This window comes from Macaca nemestrina, chromosome 1 (assembly GCF_043159975.1).
Source record: "Macaca nemestrina isolate mMacNem1 chromosome 1, mMacNem.hap1, whole genome shotgun sequence".
Lineage (NCBI taxonomy): Eukaryota > Metazoa > Chordata > Mammalia > Primates > Cercopithecidae > Macaca > Macaca nemestrina.
Window position 1 is genome coordinate 207,219,914 of NC_092125.1, and position 20,451 is coordinate 207,240,364.

Consider the following 20,451-nt stretch of genomic DNA (forward strand, 5'->3'; position numbering starts at 1 on the left):
TATGGCAAGAAAAGGGGAATCTTTATTTTGGTTAAAAAAACGTACAGGATAGCAGACAAGCAACCCCCAGCCCTGGGCTCAGCTGATTTTCCTTGGACCAGCTGTTTCCTTTAGTCCCCTGAAGCGTATGGGGCTGTGCACAGCTGGCTCGGTCCCTCGGTGCCTAGAGCAAAGGAGGCACGCACCCTCCCTACATCTTAGCTACTCCGGTGGAGGGTTGGGGGTGGGAGGTGGACAGGCCGTGGGAACAGTGTCAAGCCAGTTGTGCTTAGAACAGTCACCAAACTTGTTCAGCAGCGTCATCCACCATCAACACCCGACAGTTCCTGAGGAAACCTGCTGGGCTTGACTATGGCTATGCCTGATCTGGGGGGGTGGAGGGACAGGCTGTAAGGCCAGATTCCTAGAGTCTTGACACCTCACAAATCCGGGGAAGGGGAAGTCAGTGGAAGAGAGAGGGAGCATTTCAGCATAGAGTCACATTATTGTGCTGATGGCTGCGTTATGGCTTTCTACACTCTGGCCGGCATGGAGCGGGAGTGGGGCAGAGTCCAGCCCCTGCCCCCTATGGGGGCCCTAGAGAGCACACAGGCCGGGCAGGCTTGGGGGCAGACTCTGTAGGCACAGATGGTGGCAGATGGGCCACAGGTTAGGCAGGTGGAGGTGCCGGGTGCCTGGCTCCCCCCAGGCCACTCCTGGAGAGGCAGAGAGCAGCGGTCCTCAGGAGGTCTTTAAGCCCCCGCACACACTGGAGATCCCCGGCAGGACAGCAAAGAAGGAGAAGAGAGAGGGTTAGCGGGGTTGGGAGGAGGGAGGCGGCCTGCAGGGGCCCCGGTGGTGGGGACAGGTGCTGCCACAGCACCTGCCTCTCTCCCCGAGAAAAGGGCCAAGCAAGGCTCAGGCAGCAGACAACAAAGCAGGAGAGAAAACGGGCGGGTGAGAGAAAGCTCAGCGGGGACAGAAAGCCAGGACACAAGAGCGTTAGTGACTGGTGGCCCCTGCATACCAGGACTCCACCAGCACAGACCCAAGCACCTCAGGGCAGGTTCGCCATCCTCTCCCCAGCCTCACCCTCACCCTCCTCTTCCAGCTGGAGAGCTGCTCTGCGCGAAGCTACCTCCTCAGTCCACAGTGGGGCTGGGCTCTTAGCCTGGCCCTATATCCCGATCCTTCTGCTTAGCAGGGAATCCCTGGAGACCCTACCACCACCAGCACACACACCGAACCACACAACAGACAGATGGACGGGCTCCATGGGGTTGGCGAGGCATGCGATGAAGATGAGATGGTGTGTGAAGGGAGCGGGCAGTGCTGGCCGACAGGGGAGAAACGGTCTTACCAGCTAACCCTCTGCAAAGAGACCTGTTAGCTCCCCTCAGGCTGTGCAGGAGATGGCAAAATCCTGACAGGTGTCCTCCTGAGGGAGATACCAGAGAGGTGGGCCAGTGTTATGAGTTGTCTGGCTGGGCCCTGCTGCCCAGGTTGGAGGTGGTAGCCAGGGAAGCTCCGGCTCTCAAACTGGAATCTACCGTCTCTCAAACGTTTTCTTAGCTGAGCACTCACTGGGGATCGGAGTGGAAAGGCAGTAGGGAAGAAGAATTTGGGGGTCTCCAAGCCCCTGAGGCAGGGGAAGGTGGAGGGGACAAAGAGGGGACAGGATGGCCTCTTTTCACGTGCCCATGGGGGCTCAGCCACAGCCCTCTCTGCTCTGCCTCCGGCGGACAGAGCTCCAGCCAGGTGAGGGAAGATGTAGCCAGATCACTGGGCTGCCTGCCTTCGCACAGTCTCCCCAGGAAATAACCAACTTTGTCCGAAAGAACAGAGGGCTGCCAGCTGGGGCCTCAGCAAAGGAAAAGCAAACAAAAACCAAACCAAAGCAAATCAACTCTTATAAACTAAAGTTTTATTACAGGCAGGAACAAAGAATACTGGCTTAAATAAAAGGTAGATGGGAGCCCCCTCCTCTAGCCAGCTTCTTCCTCAACTCCCAGGGCCACTGCAGTGATGGCCCAGGGCCCTGAGGTTGGGGTGAATGAAGCTGTTTCTCCCAGACGGGACCCTCTGTGGCTGCCATTCCCAGCTGTCTGTGACCACTGGCCTCTGGAGTGAGACGGGCAAGATCTGGGGACTTCCTATGTCACTTTCCAAGGGCTTCAGCCCACTTGAAGAGCCAAGGAAGGGGATGGTGGGACAATATCTATTTTGATAAGAAACTATAGCTCCCAGCAGAGGAGAAACATCCTCTGAGTTTCCGGCCCAGACTTAGGCCAACCTTCACTTGCCTCTTGGCCCACCCTGCACCTTCGTTCCTTTTCTCTGGATGGAGGTCCCCGCTTGGCAGAAACACCTTGTCTTCCGGCTCCCGGCACTGGGTCCCATATTCAGAGCTCAGAGGAGGGGGTGTGGCTTGTAGGATGGCAGCCACTCCCCAGAGCCATCACCCCACCCACCACACCCAGGCTCAGCCTGCCTGGGCAGGTCCCAGCTGGAAGCCTCACCTGGGGGCTGGAGGGTAGGGCTGGGGGTAGAGTGGCAGAGTCCCCAGACACTGGCTGTCTGAAGTCCACAGAAGAAGGAAAGATAGGAGGCTGGGCTGAGCCCCAGTGGGAGCCCAGGGTTTTCTCGTGACCAATGCACGTGCCCCCTGTCCCCTTGGCTCAGAGTGCTTCTGACACTCAAAGGGGATAGGGCAGGGGGCAGGGGGCAGCCCAGGGGATATGGGAGCCAGCCACATTCATACAGGGCACACACGAACACACACACACATGCACACACACACTCACTCATTCCAGTCAGAAGGTCTCTTGGAATAAACTTATTAAAACCAACCAGCCTTCTGATAACCTTTCACCTGGCACTACACAGACAGTAATGTGGCTGACCTTTTCCCCTTCCATTTAAAAAAAGACTATGTAGAAAAGAGGTCTATAAAATTGTGCAAAATACCCAGCATTAATAAACCCGTTTCAAGTATTGCCAGCATGAGCATAACCCACCCATGCCCGGACCTGGCTTGGGAGAGAGGTGGAGGGGCAGGCTGGGATCCCTTAAAGAGCTCGCCACGGGCAGGGGAGGGACCAGGCTCGCACTTCCGCTGTGCTGCCCAGGACCTGCACAGGAGCTGAGGCTGTGGGTGCCTGGCTGGGTAATTCACCTTGGTCTGATAGAGGCTGCCCCTACCCACCACCAACCCTGCCTTCTCTACTGGAACCCCAGCTCTATCCTATTGGCCAACTCCATTAAAAAAAGGGGGAAAAACCCCACCAAAAATCCCAAAGAAGAAAGAGCAATTATCACCAAGAGAATGAAGGAGCCCACAGACCAAAGCAGCCCATAGAGGCTTCCTCTCCACAGCCCTCTGTCCAGAGCTGGCCGCTCCTCAGTCCTGCTTCACCTTGAGGACCTTGGCTCAGCAAGGCCCAAGCAGTTCCCCCACCTGGGAGGCCTCACGCTCAGTTCACAGCCTCACTCACACAGGGCTCGCCTGGCACAGGCAAGGACTTGGTGTCGTCCCCTGGGTGGCCTCCAGAGGCTCTGGTCTCTCCTGGCACTGATCAGCTAGGGGGACCTAGGGCCCAAGGCTGTGGGAACCTGGGTTTGGGGAGCAGAGGGCACAGCCACGGAACAGTTCAGGGAAAGCCACGCAGGGGGGGAAATAAATATGAAAAGACTTGAGTCTTTGGCAGTTCTGCTTCCCTTGGATGGAACAGGGAGGGTCCCGGCAGGTGAGTGCGGAGGGGCAGACAGGCCAGCAGGTGGCAAGTACTGAGCCATGGTCAGGGGTGGCCTCCTACCATGCTGGCGTCCGGCTTGGCTCTGCAGGCTGGGTCATCGCTTCTGATGGGTGAGGGCAACACGGTGTCGGACTGCACAAATCCCCTCCGGTCAATCAGGCTTCCAAAACACAAGGGGGACACATGAGGGCTCTGTCCGACCCTGAGCCTCCAGGCCAGCGGCTGGACGGCAGAGTCTATCTCAGCCAAGGAAAGGCCCAGGCCAAGAAAGGCTGAGGAAAGGACAGCTGCTCCCCATCTGGGGGCCCAAGACCCTTATCTCTGGCAGGCCTCTCTCTGCCCTCTGGCCACCTGGCTTTTGGCCATAGAATTTATTTACTATTAATTCCAACTGGCCCACCTGTCTGGCTGCCAAGAAGCCAGGCTGCAGGTGACGGGAGAAAGCAAGGATGAACAGGTATTTGGTGACTATGAGATTCCTGTGTTCCTTTCCCCTCTAGGCAGGCTGGGTGACAGGGATACTGGGTGGGGCAGGGGACATGACTATGTGGGAATGACTCGTTCTGGCAGTGCCTACAGCAATTTAATCCCGTTCTGGAGCTCTCTGGTGCCCCCTGGTGTCGGGATGAACAGGGAGCGTCCCAGCAGGGCTGAGTCCCCAGGGTTCCTACTGCCAGGAGAGGATGGAGTCGCCACCCAGTCCATGCAGTGGGCAACTGGAAGGGCAGTGTCATTCAAGCGTGGCTGAAACAGTCATGGTGGTTATCCCCGGGGAGCAGGATTACATGTCATATCCAATGCTCTTCTGTTTTACATTTTGTACTTAATTTTTTTTTCTACAATGAGCACGTGATTAAATAACAATTCTCCATGGAATTCCTTCACATGACAAATGCCCTCCAGAGGGTGGTGGATGGAGGGCATCTAGGGTATAGGGGGAGGTCGGCTGATATCCAGGAACACTTTAATCACTGGCCAGGCCTGGCCCTGTTACCCCTCTTCTGTACCCCACTCGCTTACCTGGGAGGTAGGGGGCCACACAGCACAGCGCAGCAGTTGGTGATAATACTTTTATGGCTGTAGGGGTTGACAGAGGCCTCGCCGCCCCTCTTGCTGGACCACGAGCCTTTGATCTGCAAGCAGGAAGGAGGCCTGGGTCAAGTGCCTCCTTTTGCTTCACTTTTCTAGGAGGGAGGTCTAGAGGCTGGGGACAGCTGGTCAATTCCAAAACCAATTCTGGTTAGAGAAGGGGACATGTCTTTCTTTTTTTTTTTTTTTTTTGAGACGGAGTCTCGCTCTGACACCCAGGCTGGAGTGCGGTGGCCGGATCTCTGCTCACTGCAAGCTCCGCCTCCCGGGTTTACGCCATTCTCCTGGCTCAGCCTCCCGAGTAGCTGGGACTACAGGCGCTCGCCACCTCGCCCGGCTAGTTTTTTGTACTTTTTAGTAGAGACGGGGTTTCACCGTGTTAGCCAGGATGGTCTCGATCTCCTGACCTCGTGATCCGCCCGTCTCGGCCTCCCAAAGTGCTGGGATTACAGGCTTGAGCCACCGCGCCCGGCCTGGGGACATGTCTTTCATGTGGGCCATTCAATGAGGGTGTGGGGGACCCCTGGCAGAGATCAGGAGGCCCCAAAGAGGAGATGACAGAGCAGAGCCCAAGAGAAGCACCAGAGGAAACCTTTCGGATGACTCCTCCCTTCTCTGGCCAGCCGCTTCTGAAGGAGGGTAGTGCAGGGGCACAGGGTGAGGGCTGACCTGCCTGTGAGCCCCAGCCCTGCTACTCACTGGCTATGCTACCTGGACAGATCACCACTTTGCTGAGCCTGAGTCATCATGTGGAAAATAGGGAAAATAATACTAATTCTCAGATGGCATTGCCAGGGCATTAGATTAATCTTTGCCAGATTCTCTAGCTCTGTGAAGCCAAGCTATGGAAGGCACTGGGGAGTTTAGCAATAAAGAATACTTTGACCTAGAGGTATTACCTAGAGCTAGAGCTCTAAATACCTAGAGCTTTCTACACTTATTTGGCCACACACTCCTTTCTCTTTAACCTCTGGTAATGTGCTGCAGAACTGGCACTCAAGAAGCTACAGAGGGAGATGCTGGCTGATGGCATTTCTGTTCTCACCGATCACCAAGCACACAACGCCCTGTCATGTGTGTTAAGTTTTGTTTCCCTGAATGAGAGGATGAGGTCTGGGAATGTATTTTCTGTTGGAGGATGGGTTGATGGTGGGCCCTGAAACAGATGCTCTCATTTGCTTTTTAGTGTTTGGAGGATGGCGAGGGGAAGTCAGGTCTGGCCCAGGGCTGGGCACATCAAACATGCTTGTTGATGGCAGTCTGCAGGGTGCCAGGTAGGGAGGGTCAATGGAACCCACTGGCCTGTCCCCTGTCTCCCCCAGGTGTGCATATTAAGAGGGGCAGCCAGGACAGGCCGGTGACACCCTGAGAACAGTCACGGCTTTGCTGCTGACAGGGGCAGTGTGCAAGAGGGAGAGCACCTGACTGGGCACCGACCTTGGCTCTGTCCCCTCCCAGCTGTGTGACCTCCCAGACAGGGGACATGTCTCTCAGTCATCGAATGGGGAAAAAGCATCCCTGTCCTTTCTGCCTCAGGCTTGGCAAAAGGACCCAAAGAGATGACGGGAACAGAAAGAATTCCGTAAGCAGTCATGTGCCAGCCAAACATCATGTGTGTTGTGGTATGGGCACTGCCTCCTGCGGGGCTGTGGAGAAAAGCAACCTGGGGCCTTGAGAGCCCGCACTGAGAGAATGAAGCATGTGGAGGTCTCAGAAGCCTGCATCGGACCCACCAGGGCCAAGCTGAGAGGACTGGGAGGCATCTGGCTGCTTAACAGGCGTTTTCCCAGCAGTCCCTGAGTCAGGACTGCGCTTGGCTGCCCCAGGCTCCCTCAGCCCTGCCTCCTCCTGAGGGCGCTGCCCTAGAATGAGGGGTGGCTCCAGATTTACTCACGTCTTCATTAGTAGTCAGGTTGGAGGCGACGAGGTACGTGTGAAACCCTGAGAGGCCCAGAATGGACCAGATGGAGAAGAAGCAGATGACCAACTCCAGCACGGTGAGGCAGTTAAGGACCTAAACGGGTGGAGGGTAGGGAGCCTCCCAGCCTGGTCTGTCTCACCTATCCTTCCATGAAGCTGTTTCCCCAGAGAGCTGAGAAGTTTTGGAACCTTCCTGTGGCCCAGTCCCTACTTCTTAGCAGGATCACCTCCTGGGCTCCACGGAAGGTCAGGACCCCACTCAAGAGCCAGACGAGGTGAGAGTGACAGATGGCAGACAAAACTAAGGGTTCCAATCATAAAGAGCCTCAGGCATGACACGGTCCAGGGAGCTTGGCATCTTAAGGGACATACTCTCTTCCAGGCCCCTGAAGATGGGGACCCCCGGCCCCACAATGCCCCATGTAGAATCAGCTCTTGCCTGGGTGTGAACAGAGGAGCTGGTACACTGGATTCTAGAGGACACATGTGGGCTGTATGCTGTTCCCCTCTGATTAGAGGATGAGGCATGGGACCCACCCAGTGAAGGGACCTCAGTTCCCACTGGAGTGTCCTCTAGCTGACAAAGGATATCTTGCTGGTGTCTCCTTCAGAGTGGAGAGGAAGTTGCTTCCCTGAGCACCTGGGGAGAAAGAAACAGGAGAGGACAAGCTCAGAGGGACAATGACTGCTGAAGCTTGCTGACCCTTGAGCTTGCTGGCTGGCCCGTTCCACTCCCCCGCTGCCCTCACCCCCAACTCACGCAACGTCAGGTGGGTGACCACGCAGGCGAAGATGAAGGCCGTCAGGAATGAGAGGGAGAGAATAAACGCGTAGAAGAAGCGATAGTTCCGTCTCCCCACACAGTTGCCCACCCAGGGGCAGTGATGGTCAAATCGTTCTGGACAAGGGCAAGGGGCGATGGGTTAGTGTGGGCTGGCCTGCAGCCAGCACAGGCATTTGGCAGCCTCAACCATGGCTGGTGTTTTCCTACTCCGCTCACTCTCACAGCACCAGCTGGCTCCCAGGCCTTGGACACACCTGCCTCTGGTCCTTTGTGTACCAGTTCCCACTGCCTGATACACTCTCTCCTGTCTCTTTACCTGGCTAACTGGAACTTCTCCTCCATGTCTCAGCTGCAAAACCACCTTCTTAAGAAAGTCTCTTCCAATCCCAGACTAGGTGGGGGGGCCCTGTTATCTGCCCCATCACTTCTCTTTTGTGGCCCTCTGCACATGTGTGCTTTTATGCTTATTTATAATTACTGGATTGGCCAATCAGCCCTACTTGACTGTAAGCTCCATGGGCGAGGGGGGCTGTGCTGGTCTCACACCATGCTGACTCCCCAGGATCCGGAGCAGCGCCGGCACAAAAACTCACAAAAGTACTTGTCACGTGGTCTACCATCCCAACCACATGCTAACAGTCAATAACCCCTGTCCCCTGCTCTAGGACTAGCGGCCCAGGGAGGGGCTGGGCTGCAATGTGGTTCACAGCCAGCCAGCATCACAGGCCAGGTCAAAGGGCTGAGCTCACCTACACACTGTCCCCGGGGGTGGAGGCACACCCAGACTCTGGTAAAGGAAGTCCCTGTGGGAATGTGGGTCACAAGCCCGTTGCAGGCCTCATGCCAAGGCCAGCGCCCTTTGCAGGGGGTGGGCGGGGCAGCTCCTCGGGGATGAATGGTGCCCACTGAGTCACCCCCTTTGCTGCATGCCGTCATGGGGTGCTCCCTGCTGTTCTCTTGCTCAGGGAGTACTGAGCTGGCATGATGATCTCACTGCCCTGGGAACTGTGCACAGTCACTGTGGCTCAGCTCACCTGCGCCCTCTCACGCAGCGTTTCCCTTACAGCACCCTTCCAGGGGACCACCCTTGGTGCCCGTCACAACTACACAGCCTCTGGAGGGCAGGGAGAGGGGACAAAACAACCACTGCAGGCAGCTGTAGGGTCAGGAGCCGTTTCCAGTGGTGACATCCTCTGCACCTCATCAGCTTAAATGCCTCTCTTCCCAGATGCTTGTCCCTCTCAACCCTGGGAATCAGATCAAAGTCTTTCAGTACAGCTGGTGCCCTGGGCCACTGGACAGTAAATCATTCTTTCTGGCCCAAACACATCTGGAATGTTATTATTTCAGTCTGTTTCCTGGGAGCTTTGACTTCCTGAGGACCGGGCTGAAGCTTGGGAGAAGGGTTCAAGGCCCCTCTGTCTGCCCCGCACCTCCGAGCTGGGGGAAGGAATCCACCAATCCAGAGCTGAAGCCAAAACACTCCTGGTGAAGCTGAGGGCCCCTCCCCTGGGCCCTCCTGAGTCAGGGCAAATCTGGGTGAACCAGTCCCCCTGCCAAGCCCTGGGTATTTCAGACCCTGCCCACACCATCCCCATGCGTGACATCCCCCCACCCCCAGGACTCAGTCTCTCTCAGGAATCCCTGCATCCCTCCCTGCCGCCTCCTACTCACCCACACAGTTGTCACAGACACTGCAGTGTGAGGTTCGGGGTGGCCGAAACATCTTGCAGGTGAAGCAGTACTTCAGCTTCACCATCTGCCCATTGATCAGCACCTCCCGGGTCCGAGGGGGCGGCCGGTATGTAGAACTGCCTGTGTTGTCTGAGGGCAGGAGGAGAGAAAGACGGGGAATGGCCAAGGCAGCCCAGGGCCCAGATCCCCAGCAGGGGAAAGCTACTGCTGCCTGGCCAGTCCAGGAGAATCGTCAGGGTAACAGGTTCCCAGGAACAAACATTGGAGTAAAATGTCTGGCCTAAGGCAGGGACAAGTATTAGGAGCTGCCACCATGTACTGAGACTGCCTCTGTACCAGGCGCTATGCTAAAACTTTACATACTTGTTCATACACCTGCCGGCCGTACCCACTCTAAGAAGGGCTGTCAGAGAAAGAGACCCCCAGAAAGCTTAGTGAGGTTTTTTTTTTTTGTTTTTTTTTGTTGTTGTTGTTTTTGAGACAGAGTCTCATGCTGTTGCCCATACTGGAGTACAATGGCGTGATCTCGGCTCACTGCAACCTCCACCTCACAGGTTCAAGTGATTCTCATGCCTCAGCCTCCCAAGTAGCTGGGATTACAGGAGTGTGCTACCATGCCCAGCTAACTTCTGTATTTTTAGTAGAGACAGAGTTTCACCACATTGGCCAGGCTGGTCTCAAACTCCTGACCTCAGGTGATCTGCCCACCTCGGCTTCCCAAACAGCCAGGATTACAGGAGTGAGGCACCGTGCCTGGCCAGCAAGGTTTATCTGCATCTCATCAAGCCTAGACCTATGTCCCAGTTTACAGGAAGTTCAGGAGATGGAGGAACAAAGTGAGTAACACGATGAGGAAAAAGTCAGATCTAGAACATCAGACATCTACAAGACTGCTGGCCTGATCTCTAACAAAAGTCAATGTCATTTATAAAAAGAGAGAGGAGGTCGGGTGCAGTAGCTCACGCCTGTAATCCCAGCACTTTGGGAGGCTGAGGCATGAGGATCACTTGAGCCCAGAGGGTCAAGGCTGCAGTGAGTCAAGATCATACCACGGCACTCCAGCCTGGGCAACAAAGCCAGAACCTGTCTTAAAAAAAAAAAAAAAAGAGAGAGAGAGAGAGAGGCAGAGAGGAGATGATTCTAAATTAAAAGAGATTTAAGAGACATAAAGAAATGCAATACATCATGGATCTTATTTTGAAAACAAAACAAAACAAAAAGCAACGAAAGACATTTAGAGGGCAACTGTGGAAATCTGACTATAGATTAAAAACTAGGGCTGGGCGCGGTGCTCATGCCTGTACTCCCAGCGCTTTGGGAGGCAGGCGGATCACGAGGTCAGATCGAGACCATTCTGGCTAACATGGTGAAACCCCATCTCTACTAAAAACACACACACACAAAATTAGCCGAGCGTAGTGGCGGGCGCCTGTAGTCCCAGCTACTTGGGAAGCTGAGGCAGGAGAATGGTGAGAACCCGGGAGGCGGAGCTTGCAGTGAGCTGAGATCACGCCACTGCACTCCAGCCTGGGCAACAGAGCTAGACTCCGTCTCAAAAAAAAAAAAAAAAAAAAAAAAAAAAGCTAGGAAACAGGCCGAATGCGGTGGCTCATGCCTGTAGTCCCAGCACCTTGGGAGGCCAAGATGGGAGGTGTGCTTGAGCCCAGGAGTTCAAGACTAGCCTGGGCAAATAGGAAGACCCCATCTTTATAAAAAATAACAAAAATTAGCTGGATATGATGGCATGTGCCTATAGTCCCAGCTACGAAGGATGCTGAGGTGGAAGGATCATTTGAGCCCAGGAGTTCCAGGATGCAGTGAGCATGAGCCAGGATCGCTCCACTGCACTCTAGCTAGGGTGAGGGCATGAGACCCTGTCTCTAAAAACAAACAAAAATTAGGGAACAATCAGCCAGGTGCGGTGGCTCACACCTGTAATCCCAGCACTTTGGGAGGCTGAGGCAGGCGGATCACGAGGTCAGGAGATCGAGACCATCCTGGTCAACATGGTGAAACTCCGTCTCTACTAAAAATACAAAAAATTAGCCGGATGTGGCGGCGGACGCCTGTAGTCCCAACTACTCAGGAGGCTGAGGCAGAAGAATCACTTGAACCCGGGAGGTGGAGCTTACAGTGAGCCGAGATCGTGCCACTGCACTCCAGTCTAGGCGACAGTTGGCGACTCCGTCTCAAAAAAAAAAAATTAGGGAACAATTAATTTTCTTAGATATGATAATGGAATTGTGATTATATAGGAGACTATCCTTAGACTTTTAAGATATATGTTGAAATATTTATGGGTAAAGTATCTATGATGTCTATAATTTACTATGAAATAGTTTGAGAAGAGCAAATTGGCCAATTGTTCCCTAATTTTTGTTTGTTTTTAGAGACAGGGTCTCACTCTGTCACCCTGGCTAGAGTGCAGTGGAGCGATCCTGGCTCACACTCACTGCAGCCGGAACTCCTGGGCTCAAATGATCCTTCCAACTCAGCGTCCTTCATAGCTGGGACTATAGGCACATGCCATCATACCCAGCTAATTTTTGTTATTTTATATATATACACACACACATATATACGCAAATAAGACACACTATCAACAACTATTCAATCTAGATGATGAATGTACAGAATTAGTTGTACTATAATCCTTCCTGCTTTTCTATATGTTTGAAATTTTTTTTTTTTTTTTTTTGAGACGGAGTCTCACGCTGTTGCCCAGGCTGGAGTGCAGTGGCGCGATCTCGGCTCACTGCAAGCTCCGCCTCCCGGGTTCCCGCCATTCTCCTGCCTCAGCCTCCTGAGTAGCTGGGACTATAGGCGCCCGCCACCGCGCCCGGCTAATTTTTTGTATTTTTAGTAGAGACGGGGTTTCACTGTGGTCTCGATCTCCTGACCTTGTGATCCGCCCGCCTCGGCCTCCCAAAGTGCTGGGATTACAGGCTTGAGCCACCGCGCCCGGCCTGAAATTTTCCTTTTTTTTTTTTTTTGAGACGGAGTCTTGCTCTATTGCCCAGGCTGGACTGCAGTGGCCGGATCTCAGCTCACTGCAAGCTCCGCCTCCCGGGTTTACGCCATTCTCCTGCCTCAGCCTCCCGAGCAGCTGGGACTACAGGCGCCCGCCACCTCGCCCGGCTAGATTTTTGTATTTTTTAGTAGAGACGGGGTTTCACCGTGTTAGCCAGGATGGTCTCGATCTCCTGAAATTTTCATAATAAGAAATGTAAGAGGAAAAAAATGCAGAGATATAGCATATTCATGGATTGGAAGACTGAATATTATGAAATAATTTATTCTTCCTAAGCTACAGATTCAACATAATCCTAGTTAAAAATCCCAGTAGGTTGTTTTTGTGAAAAACTCATTCCAAAATTCATATGGAGGTGGCTGGGTATGGCTGCTCATGCCTATGGTCCCAGCTACTCAGGAGACTGAGGCAGGAGGATTGCTTGAGCTCAGGAGTTTGGGGCTACATTGAGCTATCATTGTGCCGCTGCACTCCACCCTTTGCAACAGAACAAGACCCTGTCTCAAACAAACAAAAGACACAAAGGGGCTAATCATAAAAGAGCAATTTGATAAACTGTATTATATCAAAAGTAAAAATTTTTTTCACATAAAGGTAATCATTAAAATAATGAGGAGTTGGCCAGGCGCGGTGGCTCATGCCTGTAATCCCAGCACTTTAGGAGGCCGAGGTGGGTGGATCACGAGGTCAGGAGTTCAAGACCAGCCTGGCCAAGATGGTGAAACCCCGTCTCTACTAAAATACAAAAAAACTAGCCGGGCACGCGCCTGTAATCCCAGCTACTCCGGAAGCTGAGGCAGAGAATTGCTTAAATCTGGAGGGGCGGAGGTTGCAGTGAGCCGAGATTGTGCCACTGCACTCCAGCCTGGGCAACAAAGCAAGACTCCATCTCAAAAAAAAAAAAAAAAAAAAAAAAAAAGAATGAAGAGTTTTTTTGGGCTGGATGATTAAAAAAAGAATGAGGCCGGGCACGATGGCTCAAGCCTGTAATCCCAGCAATTTGGGAGGCTGAGGCAGGCAGATCACCTTAAGTCAGGAGTTCGAGACCAGCCTGGCCAACATGGGGAAATCCCATGTCTACTAAAAATACAAAAATTATCTGGGCATAGTGGTGGGCGCCTGTAATCCCAGCTAGTCAAGAGGCTGAGGCACGAGAATTGCTTGAACCAATGAGGTGGAGGTTACAGCGAGCTGAGATCATGCCACTGCACTCCAGACTGGGCAACAGAGAGAGACTGTCTCAAAAAAAAAAAAAAAAAAAAAAAACAATGAAGAAGTAATCTTTAGAGCAGAAGTGGATAATTACAATGTGTTTACATCTTGCAAACATCTTGTTAACAAAGACAAAGGACTTGTATCAAGAATACGTAAAGGGTTGGGTGCTGTAGCTCACGCTTGTAATCCCAGCACTTTGGAAGGCTCACCTGAGGTCAGGAGTTCGAGACCAGCCTGGCCAACCTGGTGAAACCTCATCTATACTAAAAATACAAAAATTAGCTGAGCATGGTGGCGCGTGCCTGTAATCCCAGCTACTTGGGAGGCTGAGGCAGGAGAATCGCTTGAACCCAGGAAGCAGAGATTGCTGTGAGCCGAGATCATGCCACTGCTTTCTAGCCTGGATGACAGAGCAAGACTCCATCTCAAAAAAAAAAAAAAGAACATGTAAAGAAATCCTGTAAGTCAGTAAGAAAGTCACACAACTGAATAAAAATATGGACAAAAGACTTAAGTAGGCATCTCATAAAAGAGGCTGTCCAAACAGCCAATAAACACATGAAAAGGTGCTTATATTCATTAGTCAGCCAGGAAATGCAAATTAAAACTACAATATGCTACTATGACACATGCACTAGAATGGCTAAAATGAAAAAAAATAAAACATACCAAGTGTTGGCAAAAAAGTAGAGCAACTACAAATCTCATATGACCGTTTTGGACAACTGTTTGGCAACAGCTACCCAAGCTGAACATATGCACGCCCAGAAAACCTGCTCCCAGGCATCCACCCGACAGCAATGTGCATGAGATAATGTGCTCTGAAAGACATGCCCAAAGATGTTCACAGCAATCATTCTCATAATACACAAACTCTGGAACTACCCAAATTCCCCAGTAGTGGAATGGATGTTTTTAAAAAGTAGTATGTTCACACAATGGAATTCTATATAGCAATGAGAATCGAACCATCGTCAACTACACACAATAATATTAATGAATCTCATAAAAATTATCTGGCCGGGTGCAGTGGCTCACACCTATAATCCCAGCACTTTGGGAGGTTGAGGCGGGCAGATCACTTGAGGTCAGGAGTTCGAGACCAACCTGGCCAACATGGTGAAACCCCCTCTCTACTAAAAATACAAAAATTAGCCAGGCATAGTGGTGCGCACCTGTAATCCCAGCTACTCGGGAGGCTGAGGCAGGAGAATTGCTTGAACCCAGGAGGTGGAGGTTGCATTGAGCTAAAATCGCGCCACTGCACTCCAGTCTGGGTGACAGAGTGAGACTCCATCTTGAAAAAAACAAAACAAAACGAAACAAATCGTGTAAAGTGAGGAAATCAGACATACAATACAAAATGTTCAAAAATAGGCAAAAGTAATCCACGGTGTTAGAAATTAGGATTGTGGTTACTCTTGGAGAGTGACAGTGATTGGAAGGGGGCGTGAGGGGGCTCCTAGGATGCCAGTCATATACTGTTTCTTGATCTCAGTGCTGATTACATGTGTGCATTCAGTTTGTGGACATTCATCAGACAGAACACTTGCAACTTTTATACTTTTTTTTTTTGAGATGGAATCTTGCTGTGTTGCCCAGGCTGGTGTGCAGTGGTATGATCTTGACTCACTGCAACCTCTGCCTCCCAGGTTCAAGCAATTCTCCTGCCTCAGCCTCCTGAGTAGCTAGGATTACAGGCGTGTGCCAACACACAAGCTAATTTTTGTATTTTTGGTAAAAATGGGGTTTCACCACGTTGGCCAAGCTGGTCTCAAACTCCTGATCTGAAGTCATCCACCCACCTCGGCTTCCCAAAATGCTGGTATTACAGGCATGAGCCACTGCACACAGTCACAACTTGTGTACTTTTGGTAAGCCCATTATATTTCCATAAAAAATAAGAAAGAAAGAAAAAAAGAGGCTGGGTGCGGTGGCTCACGCCTGTAATCCCAGCACTTTGGGAGGCTGAGATGCGAAGATCACCTGAGGTCCAGAGTTTGAGACCAGTCTGGCCAACCTGGTGAAACTCCATCTCTACTAAAAACATAAAGATTAGCTGGGCGTGGTGGCGCATGCCTATAATCCCAGCTACTCGGGAGGCTTAGGCAGGAACATCGCTTGAATTCAGGAGGTGGAGGTTGCAGTGAACTGAGAAGTCGCCATTGCACTCCAGCCTGGGCGACAAGAGCGAAACTCTGTCTCAAAAAAAAAGAAGAAAAAAAAAAAAAAGCAAGAAAGATAAAAAGAAAGAAAGATTTAAGTGAGTTATTTAGGTCCTGTCCTGTTATATCGGCAGAGCAGGACTCTAACCCAGGTGTGTCATATGCAAAGCCCAAAACTCCACCCATTGAGCCTCTGGGTACCCCAGGGCACAGAGGACCTGAACAGTGGTTCCTTCCAGAAAGAAGTCTGAGTGTCCTGGGGCAGCCTGTACCCCCGGCCCTACACCATGTACCCTGTCATTGCTCCCATTGCATTGTTTGCCAGATAATGTCTCCAGTTTGGCCATTTGCCTCCAATGATTATTTACTGAGTGTCTGCCAATGTGCCAGGCACAATTCTAGGCACTTGGCGTATATCAGCGAAGCAAACATGCTCCAGCCTCCCATTTTCAACTACCAAATAAACCTTTGTTAGGCTGTTTCATCACCACCTTGACTATGGCATGTTTAAAATGGAACTAAGCATCTGAGCATTTCTTCCCTAAAATGGGCAGCATTAAAAAGGGTTGTGGATTTAGAGGCCAATGGTCACACTCTGAAACCTGGTTTTGTCATTGACTGGTAGTGTGTAAGGCTGAAGTCAAATGAACTTCTCTGAGCCTCAGTTTTCTCATCTGTAAAACAGGAATAACAGGTAGAATAGTTAATGAATCTAGCTCCACTTCTGCCCAGCTGGGTTTCTCCTGATAATATCATTTGCTAAAAAATCATATAAGCTCTTTGTGCCTCGGTTTCCCTAATCACTGAAATGGAAACAATAGTAACTCCCCTTCACAGGGTTGTTGTGAGGATTAAATTAATCAATATATGTGAAATGGCACAAAGCAAATGGTTAGCAAGTGTAAGCTATTATTTTAGCTCACAGGGTCAAGCGTAGTGGCTCATGCCTGTAATCCCAGCACTTTGGGAGGCTGAGGCAGGAAGATTGCTTGAAGCCAGGAGTTTGAGACCTGCCTGGGCAATAAAGGGGGACCCTTTCTCTCTCTCTCTTTTGTTTTTTTGGAGATGGAGTCTCGCTTTGTCGCCCAGGCTGGAGTGCAGTGGCGCGATCTTGGCTCACTGCAACCTCCACCTCTAGGGTCCAAGCAATTCTCTGCCTCAGCCTCCCGAGTAGCTGGGATTACAGGCGCTTGCCACCATGCCTGGCTAACCTTTTGTATTTTTAGTAGAGACAGGGTTTCACCATGTTGGCCAGGCTAGTCTTGAACTCCTGACCTCATGAACCACCCACCTCGGCCTCCCAAAGTGCTGGGATTACAGGGGTGAGCCACCGCACCCGGCCACCTCAGTTTCTTTATCTGTAAAATGGAGATGGGTCAAGTCACACCTTCATAGGATTGTGCTAAGGGCCGAATGAGATGCTTCCACAGCCCTGAGCACAGTACTAGCCTCCCAGGAGCCCCTGACATTGCTCCTGACCAACTGTTCATGCCATGACGCTCCAGGATGCAGAACCCCCAGCAGCTCTTTCCAAAGCTGGTGATACTACTCCAAACCAAACCCCTAATCCTGTCCCACAGGCCCCAGAGTCCCAGCTTATGGCTCCCCACTCACTGCTTCCTTCCTGACTTGGATATAGGCTTTGGGGTCAGAAAGACATGTAGGTATAAATCTCAGTCCAATCACTTACTAGCTGAGTGAGGTGGGTCAAGTCACTCAACTTCTCTGTGCCATCACCTGCTAAATAAATAAAATGGAAGGCCAAGCATGGTGGCTCACGCCTGTAATCCCAGCACGCTGGGAGGCTGAAGCAGGAGGACTGCTTGAGGCCAGGAGTTTGAGACCAGCCTGGGCAACATAGTGTGAGACCCTATCTCTATAAGAATAATAATTTTAAAAAATTAGCTGTATGTGGGCTGGGCGAGGTGGCTCACGCCTGTGATCACAACACTTTGGGAGGCCGAGGTAGGTGGATCACCTGTCTGAGGTCAGGAGTTCGAGACCAGCCTGGCCAACATGGTGAAACCCCATTTCTACTAAAAATACAAAAATTAGCCAGGTGGGCCAGGTACAGTGGCTCATGCCTGTAATCCCAACACTCTGGGAGGCCAAGGCGTGCGGATCACAAGGTCAGGAGATCGAGACCGTCCTGGATAACATGGTGAAACCCCGTCTTCAGTAAAATACAAAAAATTAGCTGGGTGTGGTGGTGCGTGCCTGTAGTCCCAGCTACTAGGGAGGCTGAGGCAGGAGAATTGCTTGAACCCGGGAGGTGGAGGTTGCAGTGAGCCGAGATTCAGCCACTGCACTCCAGCCTGGTGACAGAGCAAGACTACGTCTCAAAAAAAAAAAAAAAAAAAAAAAAAAAATTAGCCAGGTGTGGTGGTGGGCACCTGTAATCCCAGCTACTCAGGAGACTGACGGAGGAGAATCACTTTAACCCAGGAGGCGGAGGTTGCAGTGAGCTGAGATCACACCACTGCACTCCAGCCCGGGCGACAAGAGCGAAACTCTGTCACTCCCTCCAAAAAAAATAGCTGTATGTGGCATGAACCTGTAATTCTAGCTACATGGGAGACTGAGGCAGGAAGTCAAGGTGGTGATGAAACAACCTAACAACAGATAGCTACAGTTGAAGGGAAAGTTTAGGAGTTCAAGGTTGCAGTGAGGTATGACCACGTCACTGCATTCCAGCCTGGGTGACAGAGCGAGGCTGTGTCTCTAAAAAAAAATTAAAAATTAAAATAAAAAGGCTGGATGTGGTAGCTCACCCCCTGTAATCCCAGAACTTTGGAAGGCTGAGGCAGGCGGATCACCTGAGGTCAGGAGTTCGAGACCAGCCTGGCCAACATGGTGAAACCCCTTCTCTACTAAAAATACAAAAATTAGCCAGGCGTGTTGGCGGGCGCCTGTAATCCCAGCTACTCAGGAGGCTAAGGCAGGAAGAATCACTTGAACCTGGGAGGTGGAGGTTGAAGTGATCCAAAATCATGTCACTGCACTCCAGCCTGGGTGACAGAGCAAGACTGTCTCAAAAAAATAAAATAAAATGGAACATCATTGAGTCCACCTCAGAAGGCTGCTGGAAGGATTAGGTGAGAATTCACCAAGTGGCTTTAGCAAAGTGGCTAGCACTTGACAAGGGCTTAACAAATATCAGCCATTAGTATGACTGTTGTTTCTACAAAACACAGCATTCCAAACAAACAATGGAGTTATGAAGAAAACTTCAGAACACAGCCCGTCTGTGAGTGAAGGACAGCCACAGATCTCTCCAGCACTGAGAGAAGTTACTGGAATCCTCAGTGGAATCCCACAGGTCTTCCTCAGGGGAGAGGGGAACCCAAGCCTCCCCTAAGGATAGGGAGGGAACTGCTAAGCATGTTCTGGCCTCCATCAGCCAGGCTTCTTTCTCTCCAGCACTCTGCAAATGAAGCTTTGTACTCCAGCTTCCTGAGGCTGCCAGGAGCCAGGGGAGGCAGAGTGCTGTGTCATGCTGGAGCAAGGGTCCGCCTGGTGCTAAATCAAAGTCACCAGAGTTGGGGCAAAGGAGGCTCTGCAGGGGCTGCATCCTGCATGGGGGAAGACAAGCAGCTCTCCCACTGCTGAGACAAGATAGTGCTGACCAATCACTGTCCAAGATTCAGCCTCAGAATCCTCCTCAACCTGCTCCTCCCGACAGCCACTACTGGTGGCAGCTTATAAGCACCTGGAGCAAGTCCACTCTCCAATCCTGACCAAAAGACTCAAGTCTCTTCAGTTTCAATAGAGAAAAGTGACTTTCAAAGTGTACTGACATTCCCAGTCTCACTCAATCACAGAGACTGCTCTGGGCTGGGCAAGGGGATCTGTGCCTGTGAGTTACAGATGGGAAACCGAGTTTACTCCAATAATAGAAGGTGGCACTGAAACTAGGACCCTTGTCTTCCAGGGCACTCATTTGTTCACTCTTTCACACATGAGCACATACTATGTGCAAGTTATTGTACAAGGTCTGGGGGTGGCAGGAAGGTAAGGGGCAAATTCATAGAAATGAGCCAAAGATGTTGGTTTTGTTCACCCTGTGCCTGCCTGACATACTGCAGATGTTCAAAAAATATTTGTTGTAGAAAAGAAGAAAGAAGGGAGTGATGATAAGTGATGCTATCCCTGCCCTCAGGGAATCTAAGATCTACTCCAGGGCTGTTTCTGCTATGCCAGGCTCTTCCCCAAGTAAAAAGGTGCCCTTATGCTGGCAAGGCCCTCCTGCTGCCTTCCAGGCAGAAACCAAAGCTCTGAGGATGTGAAAATGAGAGGAAAGGCAAGGCTCCTCGTCACTGAATGGCTGTGAGGGCAAAGGAATTTCCCCACCCTAAGACAGCTCTTGGAGAGGAGCAGGCAGGCCTTTTGCGGTCAGAGCCTGAAAGGCTGGGGCCGTGGAAGTTCCCCAGGGCTGGCTGCGGGCTGCCAAGAAGGCCCTGACTGCCCTCTGCCCTTTCATTGTTGTCACCTGCAAAGGACTACAGTCTCCCCGCCTCTAAGGCCAGCTCAAGGTCAGCCACAGCTCCTAGGCCTCGAGTACTGGGTCTCCATAATCCTCCCAGACCACTTTTGTCCATCTCTGGGCTCATGGAGCCTTTACCACATACCAGGCTTAGTGCTAGGCCTGTGGATACAGGAAGAGCCCGCCTGAGGGCAGAGTCAGACAGAAGTGGATAATTAGAGTCGTCCTACAAGGCAGTGCCTCTGTGTGGTAACTCTGGGCCTGCCTGATCTTATTTTGAACCCTGGCATGGCCAATTGTTAGCCTGTGACCTTAAGAAGCTGGTCAATCGGGCG

At 51.6% G+C, this 20,451-nt stretch overlaps 1 protein-coding gene across 4 annotated transcripts in view; it reads right to left on the reverse strand.

The window, feature by feature from the left end:
* LOC105494516 (zinc finger DHHC-type palmitoyltransferase 18) overlaps window positions 1-20,451 on the reverse strand; it is a 32,416-nt gene continuing 11,965 nt past the window's right edge. Inside the window, exons 3-10 of one of the 4 annotated variants that reach the window (XM_024796790.2) lie at window positions 9,202-9,351; window positions 7,504-7,641; window positions 7,335-7,383; window positions 6,718-6,820; window positions 4,755-4,867; window positions 3,795-3,894; window positions 1,340-1,417; window positions 1-748 (exon numbers count right to left, since the gene is read on the reverse strand). In XM_024796790.2, the coding sequence (XP_024652558.1) occupies window positions 1,376-1,417; window positions 3,795-3,894; window positions 4,755-4,867; window positions 6,718-6,820; window positions 7,335-7,383; window positions 7,504-7,641; window positions 9,202-9,351 (695 nt within the window). In that variant the 3' untranslated portion in view covers window positions 1-748; window positions 1,340-1,375. The other 3 variants (XM_024796789.2, XM_071097916.1, XM_011763015.2) reach the window with 3 other exon arrangements.